Source organism: Silurus meridionalis, chromosome 5, assembly GCF_014805685.1.
Source record: "Silurus meridionalis isolate SWU-2019-XX chromosome 5, ASM1480568v1, whole genome shotgun sequence".
Taxonomy (NCBI): domain Eukaryota; kingdom Metazoa; phylum Chordata; class Actinopteri; order Siluriformes; family Siluridae; genus Silurus; species Silurus meridionalis.
This window is the reverse complement of record NC_060888.1, coordinates 24,049,064-24,069,470: the sequence shown is the minus strand read 5'-3', so window position 1 is coordinate 24,069,470 and position 20,407 is coordinate 24,049,064. Positions and strand designations below refer to the sequence as shown.

The 20,407-nt window shown below is 38.7% G+C and overlaps 1 protein-coding gene across 1 annotated transcript; it reads left to right on the top strand.

Moving 5' to 3' along the window:
- The first annotated feature begins 4,726 nt into the window (after positions 1–4,726).
- On the top strand, positions 4,727–18,230 carry exoc3l1 (exocyst complex component 3-like 1). Its single transcript, XM_046850570.1, has 13 exons — positions 4,727–4,956; positions 6,806–6,984; positions 7,636–7,855; positions 10,330–10,748; positions 11,752–12,041; positions 12,615–12,732; positions 12,838–12,963; positions 13,388–13,488; positions 14,235–14,351; positions 14,469–14,739; positions 15,821–15,976; positions 16,730–16,863; positions 17,569–18,230. The coding sequence occupies exons 1-13, from the start codon at positions 4,917–4,919 to the stop codon at positions 17,753–17,755; spliced, it is 2,358 nt and encodes a 785-aa protein (XP_046706526.1). The 5' UTR covers positions 4,727–4,916; the 3' UTR covers positions 17,756–18,230.
- The last annotated feature ends 2,177 nt before the right edge of the window (positions 18,231–20,407 follow it).

Genomic DNA, 20,407 nt, shown 5'->3' with positions numbered 1-20,407 from the left:
TGAGGTGTTAACAGAGAAGGTAGAGCTACAGCTGGGGAAGCCAACATCTGGCACAGAATCTAGCATAGGTTTGGCACAATTTGTGTGTGTGGAAGGTGGGGGGGTCAGACGTTTTATGTTACATACACTATATTGACAAAAGTATTGGGTCACCTCAACCTTCCTGCTATATTTGGTTCTTTTCCAAACTGTTACTTCAAAGCTGGAGGTCTTTAAATGCGCTATAACAAAATTATGCATTCACTTGAACTTGAAAACCCAAACCTGTTCCAGCATGGCAATGCCCCTGTGCGCAAAGTGAGCTCCTTGAAGATCTGGTTTACATGCTTTGGAGAGGAAGATCTTGAGTGTCCCGCTATAGAGCTCTGATCTCATTCCTACTGAATACCTTTAAAATTAATTGGAACGCTGACCGCACCCCAGGTCTCCTCACCCACATCAGTACCTGCCTTTTGTAAAACCCCTTGTGGCTGATGAACACAAATATACATAAGAACACTCCAAAATCTAGTGGAACATCTTTCCAGATAGAGTGGAGCGAATTATAAGAACAAGTTGGAACTAAATGTGGAATGAAATGCTTAAAAATCTCATGATTATGACCAGGTGACCTACTTTTGGCAATATAGTGTAAGTACGTCATCCATGTTCTGCTGTTTTTAAACTCTCATTTATTAATTTTTTTTATATAACTTAAGTTAACAGTAAGACAGAATCCAACCCAAGTTGCTAAAAGAGGACACAATATCTCACCAAATAACCCCAAACAAGTGGAGGACATTTATAGGAAGATTACAAAGATCAGCAACTGAGTAAAAGATATGGAAGAACAGTATGTTGAGCTGTATTCAGAAAGGACTATGAGCTCAGCAAAAAGAAAGACATTTTATTTGTTTTGTCTTCCATGAGAACTGTATCTTGGGTTTAAAGTATAGGATGGGAATCCAGTTCACTGCAGAGTACAATGCACAAAGTTCTCACCTAGGGAAATTCTATCAAAACCAGTCCATCTACCAGTTCACTTCACTATGCTACCAGGAGAACCCAGAGGAAACCAATATGGACACAAAGAGAACATGCAAACCTTCATGCAGACGGTAACCCAAGCTCAGGATGGAGCTTACTTTGTTTTATCCCAATCTTTGCCAGAACACATGATGCATGCTTCAGTATTGACGTACAAATGCATTTGGAAGGTTCTCAACTCCACACACTCAGACCCACTCCAGGCCGTTACAGTTGTTATAAAGTGGTTAGTAAAAGCTCTGTCTGTTAGGTTTCATGACAGTGTAACATAAGGATGAGTATGTGGCCGTATAAGTGCTCTCAGTGGATCCATGTTCAAGTAATGACAACGTTTATGTGCCCTTGAGAACAATATCAGCATTGAACTAGTCGTTTTCCTCTTCCTTAGGCAAAGGGAAAACTGCTGCTTTCAACGGAAAAGCTCAGTTAATCTGTCACGGTGCTTTAATTAGGATTGGCTTTTTGCGCTGTCGACACACAATTGATTCCTATTTTTGGGACACAATGTGACCAAACAAGTAAGTTATGCCACGACATTCTCAGTGGGTATATTCATAAAACACAATCAAACCAGGACCACATTTTATTTTCAACAACTTGTAACTCAAAGAATTTAAATAATTCAGTACAAAATACTGAAACCAAATGATTCTGGAGTAATATTTCCTGTATTTCAACCTCTCTCTCACACACACACACACACACACACACACACACACACACACACACACACACACACACACACACACACACAAAAACACTTGTCCTCACAGCCTGAAATCAGCATCTAGGTCATTCGCCCAACCAGTGTGTGTAGGAACTCCTCCGGGAAAAACGAAGTAAACACAGACACTGGGTTAAGGTCAAAGGCCGCATGGATAAACAGTCTCCCGAAGCGGTCTCAGTGCACAGTGTTCTGATCACTATTGTGTTTTTCCCTGTGCGTGCAGCTGGGGATCATTTTCTTGCACGTTTCCAGAGAAGCCCTACATTTTCACATGATTACTACAATTACACATTCAAACCACTGGAGGTTTGAAATAAATAGCGACATCCTGATGTAAGATCTCATTATTCACAAAAGTTTTTGGCCGTCTGATTATATGATTTCTGTGTTCTTGAACATCTTATTACATATGATTAATCACAATAAGCTCCACTCTTCTTGGAAGATGTTCCACTAGATTTTGGAGTGTGATTGTGGAGATTTGGGATCGTTCACAAAAGGGTGTTTGCAGTAACAAGTCAGTTACTGATGCAAGGTGTGGACGCCTAAATTGCTTTCAGCGTTGAGGTCAGAGCTTTATAAGAGGCAACTCGAGATCCACTCCAACCCATGTAACTCATATCTTCATAGCGCTTACTTTGTGCACAGAGGTATTGTCATGCTGGAACAGGTTTGGGTCTCCTAGTTCGAATCAAGGAAAGATTTAATGCTAGAAAATCAGCTACAAAGACATTCTATACAATTGTGTGTCTCCAACTTAATGGGTAACATTTTGGGGAAGATCCACATATGGCTGGAAATGTCGGGTGTCCCAATACCTTTGTTTTAGATTGAAGTTTTTTACGCTTAGCAAAGAAATAGAAAATTAAAATTTATTTCACTTTGAGAAATCGAAACATCCCCAAATTAAGCAATACATTACAAATTACTTTTTTAAAAACCTTTTACAAATATAATAAATATTGTCGTCAAATCTTCTGGAGAACAGCATCGAATTGTATTAACTGCTCAGTGCAAATTTGAATGGATGAGTATAAAATGCACTAAATCGCCTCAGCAACATCATTTATCCTTTCTTACATACATAGAATTTACATAACACCAAACGGCATGACACCAAACCGATCTTTTGCTATGTTTCCACACGGACTGTTAATGAGGTGATACCAGAGAAACAGTACCTCATAACTTTCATACCGATTACATAATCAGAGAATATTTGTATTTGATGTGAATTGGTTTATTTAAAAGTTGACTTTTCGAGCTTTTTATACATACATTTATGTCTGTGAGGCAAATATTGACTGAGACTCAGGTTGTTTTATTGATGTGTCTGTGAAGAGAGACGACAGAGACGGCAGAGAGCGCCCCCTGTCTATTTGCTTTATTTTACAAAAACACATAGTTTTGTTGTTATTACATACAAATAAACGTAGACCCTTTACAGATTCAAATGATGTACAAATGTTTACTGATTTAAAACAATTTTTCGCTGGAGTTCATAATTCTTTTTATATCTGATTAAAGAAAGTACATCGTGAATAAACTTGTGTTGCGCTAAAGGGTTTAATTTTGCCTCTTTTATTATCTATTTATTTATATTTTTTATAAAAATGGTAAAACACAAATGCATGCTGTATAAATAATAACACGTTAATAAAAACAAGTGCCGTTAAAATGAATTTGCATTTAGACAGTCTTAATCAATATATTAATACAAAACGAATTAAACATTTTGTTACTTAATAAATGTATCCAAGCTGAACATCCACCATATAGAACACGAGCAGAGAAAAGATGATGATGATCAGGAATGTCTCTGTTCTCAGTCATGTTTACATCACTGACTCCCTCTTTCTCATCCACGTTAACCCCAAATTGTTTGTTGCCTTCTGCCTACTCATTGTGAGCTTCGTAATCTAGTCAACGTCTGTGGTGTGTGAGAGCCAGGAAATGATACGCCAGTGGATTGAAAAAGCCACGCAATGACAGGAAACAAGTTGATGGACTGAAAACGGCGCAATGAGAAAAAAATTGACATTTCAACAAATAGATTAAAACTAATGTAACTGTTTTTGAAAACGTAAGATATTTGTGTAAAAGATTTTATGAGTAAAAGTCAAAAGTTATCAGAAAAATAAATAATGGTGTAAAGTACTAATACCACAAATCTACTTAAATACAGTAACAAAATATTTGTACTTTATTACCTCCCACCTCTGGTTATATGATCTTCTTACAGAAAGAAAAAATCAATAAAGTATATCAAGAACTGTTGTAATTTGCTTAAAAAAATGTTTAATATTTTTTGCGGCTGAGGTACAAGTACTTAGTATGCGATTAATAACATATTACGGTGACAACAGCAATATAAATCATTAAGTTGCCATTTTCAAAAAGACTCAACACCTTCTGACCAATCAGAACTGCAACAGCTCAAAAAAACTCAACCGCTCTGTGGTATTAACTGTTCTATAAGTCGTATACATTCATTTCAGTTTATACATTTATTTCATGGATGGTGGCAGCTCCCACTGCTGGGCCCTTGAGCAAGGCCCTTAACCGTTTTTTTTTGTGTCACTCTGGTTAAGAGCATCTGCCAAATGCCATCAATGTAAATTTCAACTCATTATAATAAATAATTCTGGCTTCATTTCTAGTCATGAATTAATAATGACACCCCTGAAGCCTCAGCACATTTCTCCAGCTTGTAAATGATATCATTCTGTAAGCTAATCTGAATATGATCACTGTGCCGAAAGCTGTATTTTAGCCCGAGAGGGTTTGATTAAGACTGGTGCGAGGGCAGCGTGGACACAAAGTACACCCCCACCCTAACAGTCCTACATCTGGATCCTTTCTACTAACTGAGTCCCCTCCCTTTGTCCCCTTCTCTTTCTCTCACGCTTGTTCTCTCCCCCATCCGTCTCTCTGTGTCTCTCTATCGCTCTCTCTCCCTCCCTCCCTTCCTGTCGACTGTGGAGTGGAGGATGTGTCTGGAAGAGGGACAGAGGAAGGCTGGAGGAAGGCAGCTCAGCTGCTATGTACCCTCTCTTCTCTTCCCCCTGTTTTCTCTCTCCGCATGTACTGCGTGCCCTCAGCGAAGGGCTCCTTCTTCACACACGAGAAGACGACAGCTGAACTCTGACGAACCTGAACCTAAATGTCACAAGGCAACAAGAATGGCTGTGACAATCAAGAAGGTACAGATCTATGTTTTTTTTCCACTCGTGATGCACTTTTTTATGTTTTGTCTGCTCGTCCAGTCAGTGTTTCAGCACAAGTTGCAAAAATAAGTATAGCAGACGCAGAGAGGGATGTGGAGGTAGAAAAGAAGGAAAGGTTTGCCTAGTTAACAGCATGACTGAGATTCAACATCATGAGAATAGAATGAGAAGGATACTAAGCTGAGTCATTCTTGACAGCAACAATAATCCGGTAAACTGCATGGAGACAGAGATGATGTCAAACCATCACATGCTGCATGTAATGATCTCAGTCACATTATCCTGGTGAAGGATGAACAGGCTTATTCATTTAGAAACACTCATGAGACATGAGCCACGGTTCTCCTATTGCAAAAGAGCATGTATATGCATGCTAGACTTCAGTATCACAGTAACAGAGTTGCTCAGGTCATTCCATACATGTAAGGAATGCAAAACAAACCAAGTGGAAGCATGTGCTTTACTGGTGGGGAAAGGAGCGAGGAGTTTATTGATGTAGTATGGGTTTCAGTATAAACCTGGATGAGGGCTTCGGCTTTCAGAGTGTGCCTACATTAACAGTCCTTCGATCCCTTCCTCTATTTGTGTTTCCATATGTATACGAACCAAAGAGATGTACTACCACTGACATTGAGTGTCAAACGATATTTGATGATAAAAGATATGATATTATTTGTGAATCTAAAATCTAATATGTGTCAATAGAGTGAAGAAATTATTAAGCGTTAGACAATGCATTGCATCATTGTTCATATAGATGGCATAACAATTATGTGGGAAGGTTATTACACACACACACACACACACACACACACACACACACACACACACACACACACACACACACACACACAAACACACACATATACACACACAAAGTATGAAACGCTTATAGGTAGCTGTCTTAATGACCTAAAGAAAAGATCTTCTTTTTTTCTTCTTTCGGCTGCTCCCATTAGGAGTCGCCACAGCGGATCATCCGTCTCCACATCCCCCTGTCCAGTACATCTGCCTCTTTCAAACCAACTACCTGCATGTCTTCCCTCACCACATCCATAAAACTCCTCTTTGCTATTCCTCTTTTCCTCCTTCCTGGCAGCTCCATTCTCAGCCTTCTCTTACTGATGACCTAAAGAAAAGATATAAAAAAATATTTTTTACTAAACATATATTTCTGTTCTGCATTTATCTACAGTCTGGTCTAGAAAGAAATCAGCTCCATTCAAATCATGTGTATTTATTTATTTTTTTCACTTTTCTTGGTGTTGGGGTCCAATATTAACCTTAAGACAGGGGTGTCCAATCTTTTCCACAAAGGGCCGGTGTGGGTTCAGGTTTTCATTCCTACCAAGCCACTTTTTCTAATATGCATTTAAAATGAATTTATGTGCATTGATTACAGTACAATAATTGTTGCTTCTGCGATAACTTGTATAATTGTATCATTGTAGTCTGACTTCAGTGCTGCTACACATTTTGTACAGTATATTTCAATAAGATTGGAAATTCATTGATTGCACAGCATCTAAATGTACTTCTCCTAATATATTTTATTTTACTTTATTTTAATTGTACTGTGAGCAATTGCAACCCAACAATTTCCCTGTGGGATCAATAAAGTATACTGGATCTGATAGTGGTAGTGGTTAAGTCTTTGGGTAAGATTCCAACCACAGTTCATAGGAAAAGGAATGCGCATAAGATGCCATAGTAAAGAAACCACTACGGTAGTATCTTCAACATCTGGTTGAGGGAACAAAAACTTCAGACTGGAAGTATATCAGGTATATAAAGCAAATTAAATCTTTCTTCTTTGGGATGGCAGAATTCCCGGCAGCAGGTGAGGAGGTTTGGCCGGAATTGGAGCGGGCGGAGTGCTTGGCACGGGGCGCAGCTCTCAAATGGGCTTCGGGTGTGTTCTGCCGTCCTGAACACCTCGAGAGTCTTGCACACTACAGGAAGAGGGAGAGTCAAAGAACAGCATGCATAAACTCTAGGTTGAAGGTACGGTTCCTCTTTATAATCTTGATTTCAACTTTTGGACGAGGTTCAGGATTTGAAAAATACAGATGCAGTAGGCTCTAGAAGTCGGAGTCCTATTTTATCAGCATGGTGTTGAGGTAGCTAGCTTTGTCAACTCACACCTAGAGCGTTCTTGGTTCAATGCTGAGCTCCTGTTACTTTTTGTGTAAACGTTTCAATGTTCATCCTGCATCCATATGGGGATTCTATCAGTTTCTTCTGAAGTAAAAAACACATATCAGTGATGTTTTATGATGGACTGGCACCTGAACCAGGCTATATGAAGTACAGTATACCTGTGTACTGTAATCCATATAGCCTGGTTCAGGTGCCAGTCCATCATAGAACATCACTGATAAAAATAAAATAAATAAATGAAATATAATCCACACAGTATGCACCTAACTATTCTTGTATTCATGTATTATTGTACTCAGTCATGCATTATTGCTCTCAGTCTATAAGAATTCATGTCTTATTTGCAACATTAGGAGTCAATGATATTTTGTTTGAAATACTACTTATAGTTCTTGCCATTGAACTCAATACTTTGTAACCTATTATGTATAAACATAACACAAGAAAAAGAGTTCTTTGTAATTTTTCTGATTAAGTGCTGCGGTTTTCTTGCAGTCAGTTGTCCAGTCCTATCTAGAAGGTGTAGACTGGGGACTGGGACAGCTCCGAGAGGCTCGTGCCGAGTTAAAAGAAGTGTCTCACGCTATGAAATTGGTGAGACTCGAATCCAGTAAGAATGCTGAAAGCATTGACGCAGTGGACACGCTGAGAGAGACGTCCGTCAATCACTGTCAACTGCAGGCTGTTGTCACTAACCTGCCACACCTCCACTCCGGTTAGGTTTTATTCTGCCATTATTTGACATTATATTTATGTGCATTTGTGATGTTTATCCAAGACATATCATGATAGAATGAAATTAAAACACACAGCTGGATTAGATCAAGGTCTGGCTAAATTACCTCCCTATTGTTCTCCAGCAGTCCTGGGATATAAATTCATTTTTATATTAGAATCTTAGTGAATTAATGGAAAAATTCACAAATGTTGAGCTCAGTAGCTCCTAGTTTTATAACCATAATGGCTATAGAAAGAACATTACTTATAATCTTATACTCCAGTAGTCATGTTAGTTCTCACTCTCCAGTGTTCTGTATTGTTGAAAGATTTATGATCAAACTCTTGATGTCACCCAAATGAGGATGGGTTCCCCTTTTGAGTCTGGTTCCTCTCAAGGTTTCTTCCTCATAACATCTAAGGGAGTTTTTCCTTGCCACAGTTGCCATGGCTGCTCATCAGGGATAAATACACACCGTTCACCTTGACTGTTGATTTCTGTAAAGCTGCTTTAAGACAATGTCTGTTGTGAAAAGCGCTATAGAAAAAAACTTCACTTGACTTGACTTGATTTAGCCTAAAATACATAGTTATTTGAATGAGAAGTGGTCTACTAGCAGACTGTGATCTAGATGATGCATCAAATACATGAAATAACACTGTAGCATGGTCAGTAAATGTATAAGGAAAATGGCTGCAGTTCAGTTTTGTAGCAGATCGTCATTAGTGGAAATGAAAAAGTTTCCATTTAATTGAAACTGACAGATTGGCTTGTTTAACAGAAAGCAGTTTTTTTCAATATCATTTTCTCTTGTCTGTTTTAAGTCTGTGCCAGTTGTTGAAAATGATAGCAGTAGTCATGATAGTTTGCTTACCTGGACTTTTATAAGCAACTTAACGTAAGCAACTTATCACTTACACATTTTGTTGCTGCTTTTTTAAACTGTTTATTGAAATATGTCAGACTTCATCCCTAAATAATGTTTTATAGGTGATATTTTGATCTCGATTCTACTTTACTTAGCATATATTTTGATCCTGAATCCTACGTGCTAATTATTACACAATGAAACCAGAACATGAGGTTATCAACCTATCATTCTTTGTAATGACAGTAGCTTCAGATATGATTAAGGCACATTACCAAGTGTCTCATTTCTGTTAACTGCTAATGGCCCACCCGCTAAATCCTCATTATACTGCTACACAGGGAACAGCTGAGTGGATTTTAGATGTGATGCCTACAGGAAATTAGCAATGAAACTGTCATTTAACTGGTTGTTCATTTTCCTGAACGTCTGAATGCCAGCAAATGACTTGCCACCCACTGGGCAGAGCGTGAAATTCACTGGAGGTTTTATAGCTCTCCCTTGAACAGTACTACTGCAAGGAGCTTGGCTAAATGACATCAAACATCCACATCTGCTGAAATGATGATTGTGCTCGCATTAAGCTAGGCAAAAGCAAAACTGTGTATCTATATTCATACAAAGTATATAATGCTTTCATGATACACATAATCTGCATCCCCATTATGGAAAGATCACAAGATCAAATGTCAGTCAAGCCACTGAGATCTGTGCAGATAAAAGTTCAAGCCAAAATAACAAGATGTCTGGCTGATCTTCTTTATTTTTCCTGTAGATTAAAGAGATGCTAGCCAAACATATGCAACTACAGTATTAGCTCAACTATATGGACCCGCTGTGTTATAAATGCTACTACCTTCCAAATGTCCATATGCATATCTGTATATTCAGTATTTCTTTCAGAATCAGAGATATATGAGAAAATTCCAGAGGTTGAAAGGCAGCACTGTGAACACGGTGTGTGTATTCTGATTCTGAAAACTTCTCAAACTCAGCTACATCACTCAAGTACCTGCCTGTGAAATTTAGTTATAATTATACTGAAATCATTAGCCTAATTCTCTCTTTCTTTCTTTCTTTCTTTCTTTCTTTCTTTCTTTCTTTCTTTCTTTCTTTCTTTCTTTCTTTCTTTCTTTCTTTCTTTTTTTTTTCCACTTGCATGACTCCTTTATAATCTTGCTGAGATGCAACATGATGAACATGAAGCTTTCTGGTGTTCTAGTGCATCTCCTATTTGTATCTTTATTTGCATGTTTAAAGCATATTGGTGTTTTAACTAAATTAGATTAAAACAAATCCAAGAAGTTGCTTCCTACGTCAATTCATTGCTAAATATCCCCCTCTGGCAAGAACGTTTATTCAAAGCAACTTACAAATGAGGCAGAATCCAAAGTTGCAGAGTTTAGGAGTTGAGCAAATCCTTAAGGATCATGCTCAAAAGCTCAATCCCAGAAACTGAACTTTTATAACCTCATTGTGTCTGGCACAGAATTGTGAATCTGGTTTTTACTTTTCATCACATACTATTCACACTACAAGATCACAGTCCCATTGCATGTCCACCATGTTTTGAATGCTTTTTTTTGTGTTTGGATTTGATCAGTGAAGAGCATGGTTTTGGAAACTGAGCGCCTTGTGGAGTCACGCCGGTTGCTGGAAGCTCACGCTTGCCTTATGGAGCTGGAACACTGGCAAGATAAGGTTCTTCTTCAGCTCCATGAATTCAGAGGATCCTCCCAGACCTTGCTGAGCCATGAAGATGATGCACTGGTGCAGAATTATTTTTCTGGTGTGGGGCGGCTTGTAGAGGCACTTGCTAAAGAGCTGTGGGCAGTGGTGGGGAGCGGACTGACTCTCTCCCTGCAGAACCCCACGCCATTCGTGTCGGCAGTACGCATTGTGGAGCGCGAGGAAGCGCTTGATCACTACTTCCTCGAGGAGAGGCAGTGTGGATCAGGTGTAAGGCATGGCAGGCCCATGCCCCCAGGAAGGCCTCGCTGCTGGAGAGAACGCTTCTTTAAGGTTTGATACACACTGATTATAGCATTTAGTGCAACACAAAGTCTCTTCATGTGTGATTTCAATAATTAATAACAATTATAAGAAGACGTTCTTCAAATAGCATTTGTCATGAGTTTAAGGTTCTCAATTAATTCTGTATATAGAGAAGGACACATACTGAATCAATTAGCTAGTGCTGCTGTTTTAGCGAGTGCTGCTGTTCCATGTTTGGTTGCCTGGAAAATACATATATAAATGTATTTGTGTTTTCCCCAGTGGTGGACAGTAACAAAGTAAATGTAATTCTTTACTGTACTTAAGTAGCTTTTTCATGTATCTGTACTTTACTAAAGTGTTTCCATTTGGGGAGACTTTAACTTTATTACATTTTAAATTCAAATATTTTACTTTTTACTCAGCTACATTTTACAAAATCAGTCATTCCTTTTTTTTGACGAGTGGATTTACACGCACTCTGTTCTGAACTTGTTTTGATTGGCGCTTGGTGTATCAGCAAACAAAACATTTTGAGAGGAATAAATGATAGAAGAAACACCTGATTCTAACTTGCCACAACACCTATGGCCTTTTTTGCTCAATTTTTTTAAGTAGTTGAAAAGAAGGTTTTGGGCTCATGATCATTTTAATAGATATAAATCAGTTTTTGACTTATTGATATCATTCTATTAATAAATTGGTGTGATAAGAGTAACTTTTAAACCTTTTTACAGACATTTGTACAAATTTCAAGCTTGAAATAGTTTCATTTTGTTGGTTCGTCTGTGAATAATGCTTCAAATAAATTCTAATAGATTTAGCATCTAAAACAGAGTGAATAATGAGATATTTAATTTATAATAATAAATGAATAACAAATATTAGATCATACTCATTTGCATACTGTTTATCTAAGATAGGTTCACTTGTAATGATATTATTCATCGCAATATAGTAAGTAAAAATGAATAAACATCAGTCATAATGAAAATGTATTTGATTAGTGACAGTGTTGCGTGTCCCTCAGGTGTTGGAGGAGGCCGTGGCCGCTCGTTTCCGCAGTGCATCATACTTACACACTCGAGGCCCCGGACTCGCGGGCCACCTTTCAGCACTACAGCATAGCATCATGGGAGATTTGTCTACAGTGCGCAACCTGCTGGAGCAGTGTGTTCCTCCACATTACCACCTCACCAAAGCGTATCTACGTGCATGCCACCGCTGCCTGCAGGTCCACCTAGGACAAATCATTGGTTGGGAGTTGCAGAGTGGGGAGATCTTTGCAGTCCTGAACTGGGTTCTTCACATTTACAACAGGTCAGTTTGTGTCTGTGTATTTATACATGTAAATATTCATTTCTATAGAATATAAATGGATAGTAGACAATGTGAAGAGCTGATGTTATGGCAAAAAAGCTCCTCAAAAATATTTGTTGTTTGAGCAGGTGAACCAAAAAGCATTTTTAAAGACAAAAGCAAGGAATCGAATCATGGGAAAATAATCATTGATGCAGGGTTTTGATTTGTTTTCAATCAAATATATAGTACCATATTCCATAAATATTAAATGTGACCTTACAACAAGATCTAAACTTTACAAGATTGAATGATAAAAAGTGTATGTGTATGTGTATTTACTAGCTCACTAATAGTAGCACCTTCTGACCAATTAAATTCAAGAAATCAATAGCACTGATGTATGATATACAGAAAAATTTCCACAAAATTGAAGCTAGTTTTTGGCTAGCTTTATATATACATATATGTGATGGGGTTTAAAGTCGTCACCTTCCAATCCAAAGTCTAATATCTTAACCACTGAGCTACCACCACAAAAAAATTAACTGCACATATAACTTTTTTCAAACGACTCAATATTTTCTCCTGCAGTTCAGAAATGATAGGCGACCCAAGCCTTGCTGCACATCTGGACCTGGAAGAGATGGGCCCTCTGATATCTCAGGGCGGTTTGGAACAACTGCAGAACAAATATGTTCAGTGTGTTCGGGTAAGACAGCCACTTGTGGTAAATTGGAAACAGGAAGTAATCACAAAATATGTAGAATTATAGGAGGGATGTATTGCTGAAGTCTCTCTGTGATTGTTCTTGCAGAAAAGCCTCTCGGAATGGATGCAAAAGGCGCTGGAGGTCGAGCTTACAGACTGGCAAAGGGATCAGGAGCCTGATATTGACCACGAGGGCTGTTACCATACCAGCCTTCCTACAATCATCACTCAGGTTTGCCCAGAGATGTCCCCTAAGAGGAAAATTCAAATTAGTCAATTATGCTGACATTAGTTTACGTTTAAACTAATTTTCTATAACAACAGCTGATAAGAAGCATTCAAATAGTGTTATACTGTATAAATGTGCTTGTTCTATAATTATTTCTAGAGAAATCACTCCTAAGGGTATGCTAAGACTCCATATAGTTTCCAAATAGTATTAAAAAATGCCCTTTAGCGAATAACCAGAGGTAAAACTGGAACCACTGTAAAGTTCTTTGTGGTTTCTTGATAACCTTCAATGTTTTGTATTGGTAACAAGATAGAGGACAAAAAGATGTTAACACTTAATTTAACTGTAAACCAAATTCAAACATTAATTGTCTTTATTTGCTAAGTAAAACCATTAATATTATTGCCATATTATGTATTGTTAGATGTTAGAGGAGAATGCAAGGGTGGCTTTGATGATCAGTGAAAGTCTGCGGGATCAGACAATCCAGATGGGTCTGTATGAAATGGAGACCCTTCTTACCAGGTTTGTGCTTTTAAAATAGTTGATGAAATATAGTCATTGTCCAATGTCAAACATGTTGAAGATATCCATGGTATCAAACTGCCTTTCTTTATTGCTGTAGTACAATCAAGAGAATCATTTATACCTTCATCTGTTATTGTATGTATATCCTTTTTGAGTATAGAGTACTCTGAATCCATTTTTCAACATACACTGGCTCCTATATATCTCATCGTCCTGCTCACCAGAAGCTAAACACAGAGTTACACGACTCTGCATACAGAAACCCAACAATGTTTTTATTAATTATTGGTGTAAGCCCTGTGTTGGGCAAAAATTCACACGTTTGGCCAGTCACATTGGTATGAGGTGGTATCAAAAGTTTCAAGACTAATGTGATCACCTGTGTTACCCCGTCTGCAATTTCATGATGGACTACAAGTTAGAATAAAGAGTAAACATGAAATTCTACTTGAAACCGTACAAATCTGCCACAGAGATGTTTTTTCACATGACATAAGTTTGACATACAGCGATGCTGCAATGAGTCGTTTGAGGTGTTTGGAGCGGAATTATTAAAGATTATTTAAATAATCTGCTGAAAATTTAAAACATATACCCCTGACCCAATGTACCACTGATTAAGAGTTTGGTAGCCTCATTTCTAAGAGTATAGTACTGTATTGTAAGTGTGTAGTATTGTGTAGTAAGTGTGAAATTTTAGCCCTAACTCTGGGTTTTACATCATCTCTGTAAATCTCACTCAGATTTCGAGACGCTATCATTGATTTCGGTAAGGAGCATCGAAAGGATTTGACATCAAACAACACCAAGTTCTACCTCCATTACCTCCTGGCCTGCATAAGCAACTGCATTATCCTCAAGTGAGATGGTGAACAAGTATCTTTTTTACAGTATGTCTGTGTTTGTGCTGCTGTCATAACACACCTAAAACAGGGTTCTATGGACGTCTTTCTCATTGCATCCTCTTTTTTTTTCAGGACGTCCACAGAAACCCTTCATCAGCAGGTTAGCTCTCGTCAATCAGTGCGCTTTTCCCGGATTCCCCCCGGGCCACTGGCTTCTCTAGACCGCGCTGTGAGAAAAGCGTGTCGACTCGTGATGGACAAGCTGCTCCTGGATCTTCAGCCCTACTTGCAGGGGCTCCTGTCACGTTCCTGGCTGGTCCAGGGTGATGTCATCCCTAAAATGTGTGGCATCCTGGAGCGCCACTGCGAACTGTACGTCCGGGTGCGCTCACCTTGCAGAGAGGTTGGTGTTTGCACTATTCTACAATTGTCAAAAAGTACCGTCACCCTACCTTCATTTACTTAGATCAATGAAAAAAATATTTGCGGTGGTCTGGGAAAATTTGCTTGCACTGCCTGATTTCTGGCAACAGAAAGATTTTTTTGATATCACGTTTAATTTTAGGAACAACCACAAATAAAGTCTAAGTCCACCACAATGATGTGAAAATGTATTTAGTTGACCTGGTTGTCTTTGTGCAAAAACAAGGCTTTTCTTCAATTATAATGTTGATGATGATGTTGATGATGATGATAAAACAAGGCCTCCCGAGAAAACACACTTACTGGAATATAAGCTCATACATTATATGGGCAAAAGTTTGTAACCACCTAATCATAATACTTTTCGTGCTTTTTGAACATCCCATTCCACATCTAGTCCTAATTTGCAATTCTAATAATCTTCACTCTTCTGGGAGGATTTCCCACCAAATTCCATGGAGATTTGTGCTCATTCAGCCACAAGGGCATTAGTAAAGTCAGTTAACTGGTGTAGAGTGAGGAGACCTGGGGTGCAGCAGCATTCCAGTTTATCATAAAGGTCTTAAAGATAAGGTCAGTAGCAGGCCACTAAAGATATTCCATTTACAAATTCATGCAAACCGTGGAGCTGGCTTTGTTGGAACAGGTTTGGGTCTCCTGGTTAAAGTGAAGGGAAAATACATTGCTACCACATCCAAATGCATCCTATACAATTGTGTGCCTCCAACTTTGTGGCAACAGTTTGAGAAAGAAACACATATGGCTGGATTTTCCCAATACTTTTGTCTATAAAGTGTATAAATTCATGCTAATGCAGTATTTGTTTGCACCCCTTTGCTTTATAGTCAGTTACCAAGCTAACTAGCTAACCAATATACAATAAGACAGACTCATCATTTTGAAGCATCCTTATTAACTCGCTCTGAGATACTGAAACATAGAATTAAATGTAAAGTGATTGATTAAGTTCACTTATAGTGAGCTTAATACTACTAGTTGCACTGGACTAAAATAAATGTCAAATCTCCCCATTATAGAATTGTGTGTGTATGATTGTACAGCGGCTGCAGGAGGAGTGCCAGTGGCTGACAGTGGTGGAGTATGTACGTGCTCTGATGCAGAAGAAGCTGATCTGCCGGAGCGATGAGGAGAGGCAGTTGTTAGCACAGCAGATGGTCCAGGATGCCCAGCAGCTCAGGGAGCACTTCCAGAGCTTGGTGAGGATAAACAAAGTATCTTGCATACTGTATAGGAAATAGCTTGTGTATTTCACTGATTCAGACCTAATATTCAGAATCTTCTATTTTGGGTGCGTCTCAATTATCTCCCTGGGAAATAAGTCAGTATACAGTGTACACAAGTTTGGGCACTGGTAAAGACCCTGGTTACACATCGGGGTATGGATGACTCGATCCTGATATTTCAGGCGCCATGGTTAAATTAATTTTAAATTTATCACAAGTCACTGAAACATTGAAATTATTCGAGTTTTATGTTGTAAAAATTAGTTATATAGAACGTCAAATAAAAAAAATCACAATTTTGTTGCAATACCTAGCTGGGAGTGAGGGTTACAGGGTTTTCCATGATGCATTGCCCCTGGAGCAAAGGGGGTTGAGGGCCTTGATCAGTGGCCTAAGGATGATGGCTTGGCAATGGTGGGGCTTGAGACCCTCTGATCATTAAGCCAGAGCCCTAACCACTGACCTAACACTCCCACCCCAATCAACATTTCCCCCATAATAGCATTTGTAGACAGAGTTGTGCCAATTCCCTAATCAGTGCCCTGATTACTGAATTATTTAGAGACACTCCTTGTCTGAAGTCTGAGTATATGATTATGCAAGGATTATGATTAAAGCAAACTATTTACCGGGCAATATTAGCTTCATGTTTTTTATAAGGCTTCTTAGCATGTATGTTTCATTTGAGTCATAAAGTTTCTTCAAAAGAAGTTTTTTTGTCTTTAGGAGGTCGATGGGACTGTCAGCGAGGTGAATCCTACAGATCTGATCCCTGTGCTGGCCGATCTGATCAAGCTAAAAGATCCTGGTATGCTAACCCTTGAGGTGTCTGGACTGATATCAAAGTACCCTGACATCAGGTAGGTTACTGTCCTGCTAACAATGGTATCTTATTTTTTTCTCAATGCGCCCTTTTAAGACCGTTTTTGTGCCATTTTTAAGGGAGAAGAGGGGATTGTCATTTTTATATAACATTCTTATAACAATGTAAAATTGTTTTATTTGACGGAAATGTAACAATAAGAGTTTAAGGGTTTATGTTTATGTCTGAACTGAATCTCAATAGAGAAACCATTCATGACTTCATTTTGGTAGTAATTAACTTAAAAATATACACCAAAAGTTTCTTTGAGGGTTTCTTGGATTGCACCTCTGTGTGGTGTGGTTTGTTTTTTAATTGTATACAATGTGGATGCTGGCATCTCTTTGGGGTTTGGATGGTTCAAAATGGTAATGTAATGTTATCTAGGAATTACTAGTAGTCATTGCATATGTGAGTGAAGAAAAGCACTTGCTAGTGGAAAATGCATTAAGTAGATGTTGGAATCAGTTCCTTCTGGCTTCTCTGCTTTGATATACTTTTGAGCTCAGCTCTGAAAAGTCTTTGCTCTGAAGTTCTCTTTATGCACTGACTGCAAATTTTTATTCAGAGCTCTATGGACTGATGAAGTGTTTGCATACAATCTGGGACTAGGAATTTGAAAGGTCCTCCAATATTTAGTAGAAAAGCAATTTTCTCCCACAATAACTAGTTGTTTACAATCCTTATGTTTGTGTTTTTAAAGTGAGGACCATGTCTCGGTGCTGCTGGATGTACGTGGAGACGTTCCGCGAGACGTGAGAGGGACGGTGCTGTGTTTACTAGAACAGAGCTCGCCGCCATTGCCACCAGGATACCGCCCAATCTTCCCAGACATTCTTGTGCCTCCTTCCAGCATGCCTTTCTGCTTGCCTACAGCCAAGTGTGCTTGATGATATCTCTCCATGGACTCACACCATCCTGTCCAGCCAGAGCAAACAGGAATCAACCCGGCGTCAACGCTAAATTTAGCAACTTCCTTTCCTCACTGACCTCTGACTAGTGGAAGCTTAGCATAAGTTCTGTACTTAAATGTGCAGGATTGTCAGAGAGGAACTGTTGATTCCAGGCACAAGATCCACAACTTTTCCACTGAACTTCTTGGTATTATTTGGGGTTGAAATATGTCTGAAAATATACATGTGCATTTGGAGATTGGTGAAATTGGCATTGATCAAATATCTTGTGTAGAAACAAGAACAGGAGTTTGAGAACCCAGAGAGGAATTGCTGTAGGTTATTTTATCAGTGTTAACTTGAGGATTAACTGTGATACACTGTGCTGTAATAAAATCCTTGTTGTAATGTGTTTTACACAATATGTGTATATCGTGGCTTAATGTATACAATAAAGGCTTTTTAGATTATACGTGAGGGACTGTGGAGTCAGTCTATAGTCTGGTGCTTTTAAAAATATTGTATTTCACACTACAATAATGGTATGTGAATAATCTTGTTAATAATAATATGCATATAATAATAATAATAATAATAATAATAATAATAATACCAGAGCACGATTGTAGGTTTTTAAAATGTTAATGTAATGATAGCTAGAAATACTAGATGATCATCTACCTAACTAGTGATATTAATAGTAGTCATTGAGTCATTGAGTGAAGAGAAGAATTTGCTAGTGTAAGAAGCATTTAATTGGATGTTGGACTTCAGTTCAGCTCCTTTGGCTCCTCTGCTCAGGTTTTTCCCTTTGTAATATTATTGTAATAAAGAAACGTATAAAGTATAAAGAGCGTGGCATTACAGATAGGTATCTCATGCAGCGAGAATGAATGCCATTTCTAAAGCAAGAAACCCAATAAACAAGTCTCCTTTCACTGCAGCCACAGCTGCACCACTCGCATACATTATCTCTAGCGGACCATCGATATTAACCTCATAAAATCTTATATCTATCTTCAAGCGAAAGGTAAAGATTTACACTTAAACTAGAACTTTTCCTGGTTTGTTTTGTCGTTTTGTTTATATTTATTTAGAAGGGCCTCAAAAAGCCAGTTTGAAATCTGATTAGTTAAAGGAACAGCTCCAAGCAACATAGGCTTTATGCTAAAAAAGTTGGACTACTAACCATCAACAGTGCCGCAGTGGATAGGGTGAGCAGGGTTCCTGGGAGTGCATATCTCTAAGGACCTCGCGTGGATGACAAACACCACATCACTGAGAAAAGCACGAGTACCACCTCCCATCATGTGCTCCTTTGAGAGCATCCTCACCCATCATGTGCCATTGAGAGCATCCTCACCAGCTGCATCACTGTGTGGTACGGAGGCTGCACTGCCTCCTTTCAAAAGACTCTGCAACGCATAGCGAATGCAGCCAGCAAGATCATCTGTGTCGCTCTGCCCTCCTTCACGGACATCTTCCACACCCACCTCATAGCTGCTGATAGCTCACACCCATCAAACCTCCACTTCAGACTCCTGCCTTCAGGGAGAAGGTCCCGGAGCCTACAGGCTCGCTCCACAAGTTTTTTCAAACAGCTGTCCATTGCCTCCCACCTCTCCGGAACTCTACGAAAGTGTCAAAAGACACTTTATACTCTCTGTAGAATTTTGGACATGTTTACAAGCACCTAATTTAAAAAATGTTACATGTACAAATTCTTTAAATCTGACACTATTGAATTTTCAGACATTACAATCTTTTTGTACTACTGCCATACTGCTACTATCTGTCTTGCACCTTACAAATGCCTTTATATTTAAAACTTCAGTATGTTGACATTATGTGCACATTTGCACCTTACACATTTAGATGTTTACGAGATATATTCACCTGGCTTGTATATATACACTGTTCACTGCCGTTACCTCATACAAATTCTGTTCTATATTGCACTGACTGCCCATACGAACTTTCTATATTGCACTGACAATGAAAACAATTGATGAGAGAAAAGAGAAACGGTATTTCACTTCCTCTGTATGTCTGCACATATGGTGGCATTGGCAAATAAAAAAAAAAAAAAAACATGGAGGCCTGGGGTGCGGTCAGTGTTCCAATTCATCCCATGGGTGTTCAGTAGGGTTGAGATCAGCGCTCTATAGTGAGCCACACAAGATCAATATCAAACGATGTCTGCAAAGGGTGAGGGGCATTATAAAAAATACCTCTCACCCCAACCATGGACTATTCAACCTTCTCCCATCAGGCAGATGCTACAGGTGCCTCAGAGCCGCACAAACCGACTAAAGAATAACTCTTTTCCTGTGGCTGTTACTGCACTGAACAGCTGATCATTCAACGTTAACAAATACACAACTGCACTGTATTGCACTGCTTATCCACTATGTATTTTTGCACCACCCATAACTTATTACCTACTGCACCTTCTGTACATTATTCACTCCCACCCTTGAATGGATCCATACCCTTATGTATCATACTGCTATTTATTGTAAGTGGGTCACTTATGCACTTCTGGTTAGATGCTAACTGCATTTCATTGGCTCTGTACATGTACTTTGCAAAATGATAATAAAGTTGAATCTAATCTTGTCTAATCTAATCTTCATTAACTTTAAATAG